General features: G+C 39.9%; 1 protein-coding gene across 1 annotated transcript; it reads left to right on the forward strand.

The window, feature by feature from the left end:
• Window positions 1-297: 297 nt before the first annotated feature.
• On the forward strand, window positions 298-891 carry RNASE11 (ribonuclease A family member 11 (inactive); the record flags this gene model as incomplete). The annotated part of the gene is made up of 1 exon (XM_081149131.1): window positions 298-891. The coding sequence occupies one exon, from the start codon at window positions 298-300 to the stop codon at window positions 889-891; it is 594 nt and encodes a 197-aa protein (XP_081005257.1).
• Window positions 892-1,277: the final 386 nt, after the last annotated feature.

The raw sequence follows: 1,277 nt of genomic DNA on the forward strand, positions 1-1,277 counted from the left end.
TAAGTAATTCTCGCATTTTCTTTTTTTCATATAGGGAAACTGAGGTTAGTTAAATGAGGTAGTGTAAATTGTTAATGGGCAAGCAGGGATTTGAAGCTGGGTCTTCAGACTCCACGGCTCATTATCTTTTCACATAATCACACTTCCATTAACAGATATAAGAGTCTTAAGTTCCACAGGGGGGTCAATCCTGGGAATAACTGTCATAAGGAAAAGAGAGCTATGTCCTTAATATTCTCCTCATTTTTATCTTTTACTTTTTATTTTCGCTGCAGAAGGGATTACCCTAGATCTGAGATGGAGACCTCTCTGCTGCTCCTCTGCCTGGTGTTGAGTCTTGTAGGATCACCAGGAAACAAAATGGAGACAATTAAAGAAGAATTTTCAGAGGAAGAGATGCAAAATGACATGGCAAACAGTGACCAAGAAAAACAGGACATTGAGGTATTAATGAACTTGACTCTGTTATATAAAAATACCAGCCTTAACACATCCAAGGATGTTATGTCTTCATTCTTGACATTCAGAAGATTACATTATAGCTTCCCCAAAGGAAACAGTCCAGGTAATGACAAAGAGTGTTTCAATGACATGGTGGTCTGGAGAAAGGCTTCAGAAGCTAATGGGTCATGCAAGTTGAGCAATAACTTTATTCTTGGCTCCATGGAAGTGATCCATGGGACTCCCAAGGCCCTCAGCTACAAGTGTGGACAGAATCTTGGTGTCAGCTCCTCTGAGAGCCCAGAACTGGAGACTACTATGGGCCAGCTCACTAGGGGCAAAGAATTCCCCAGGTGCCAATGCCACAGTGTTACCTTATTAAACAAAATATTGGCAGTGCTAACAGGTCATTCTCTGATGAGCTGGCTAGTTAGTGGCTCTAAATTGTAAGTCCTACAGGGCTGTGAGATCATAGAGTCTATCTAAAGAAGAGCATACTTATTATCACTGTTGTTTATCGCCTTCTGTTACTCACATCTACCTTTTAGCACCACAGTAAACGCCTGATTATTTGTACAAACTGGAGGAATAAAAAAATAAAAAATTGTGGATAATTTGATTAAATTTTTCACTAATCCTGAAGTGCATATACTTTCCTTTTTTATTATTTTATTTTAAAAATATTTTTATTGATTTTTAGAGAGAGAGGAAGGGAGAGGGAAAGAGAGAGGGAAACATCCATCTGCTGCCTCCTGCATGCCCCCTACCAGGGGTCGAGTCCACAATCTGGGTGTTTGTCCTTATCAGGAATTCAACCAGCAACCTTTCAGTGCACA

Source organism: Miniopterus schreibersii (assembly GCF_964146895.1).
Source record: "Miniopterus schreibersii genome assembly, chromosome: 1".
NCBI lineage: Eukaryota > Metazoa > Chordata > Mammalia > Chiroptera > Miniopteridae > Miniopterus > Miniopterus schreibersii.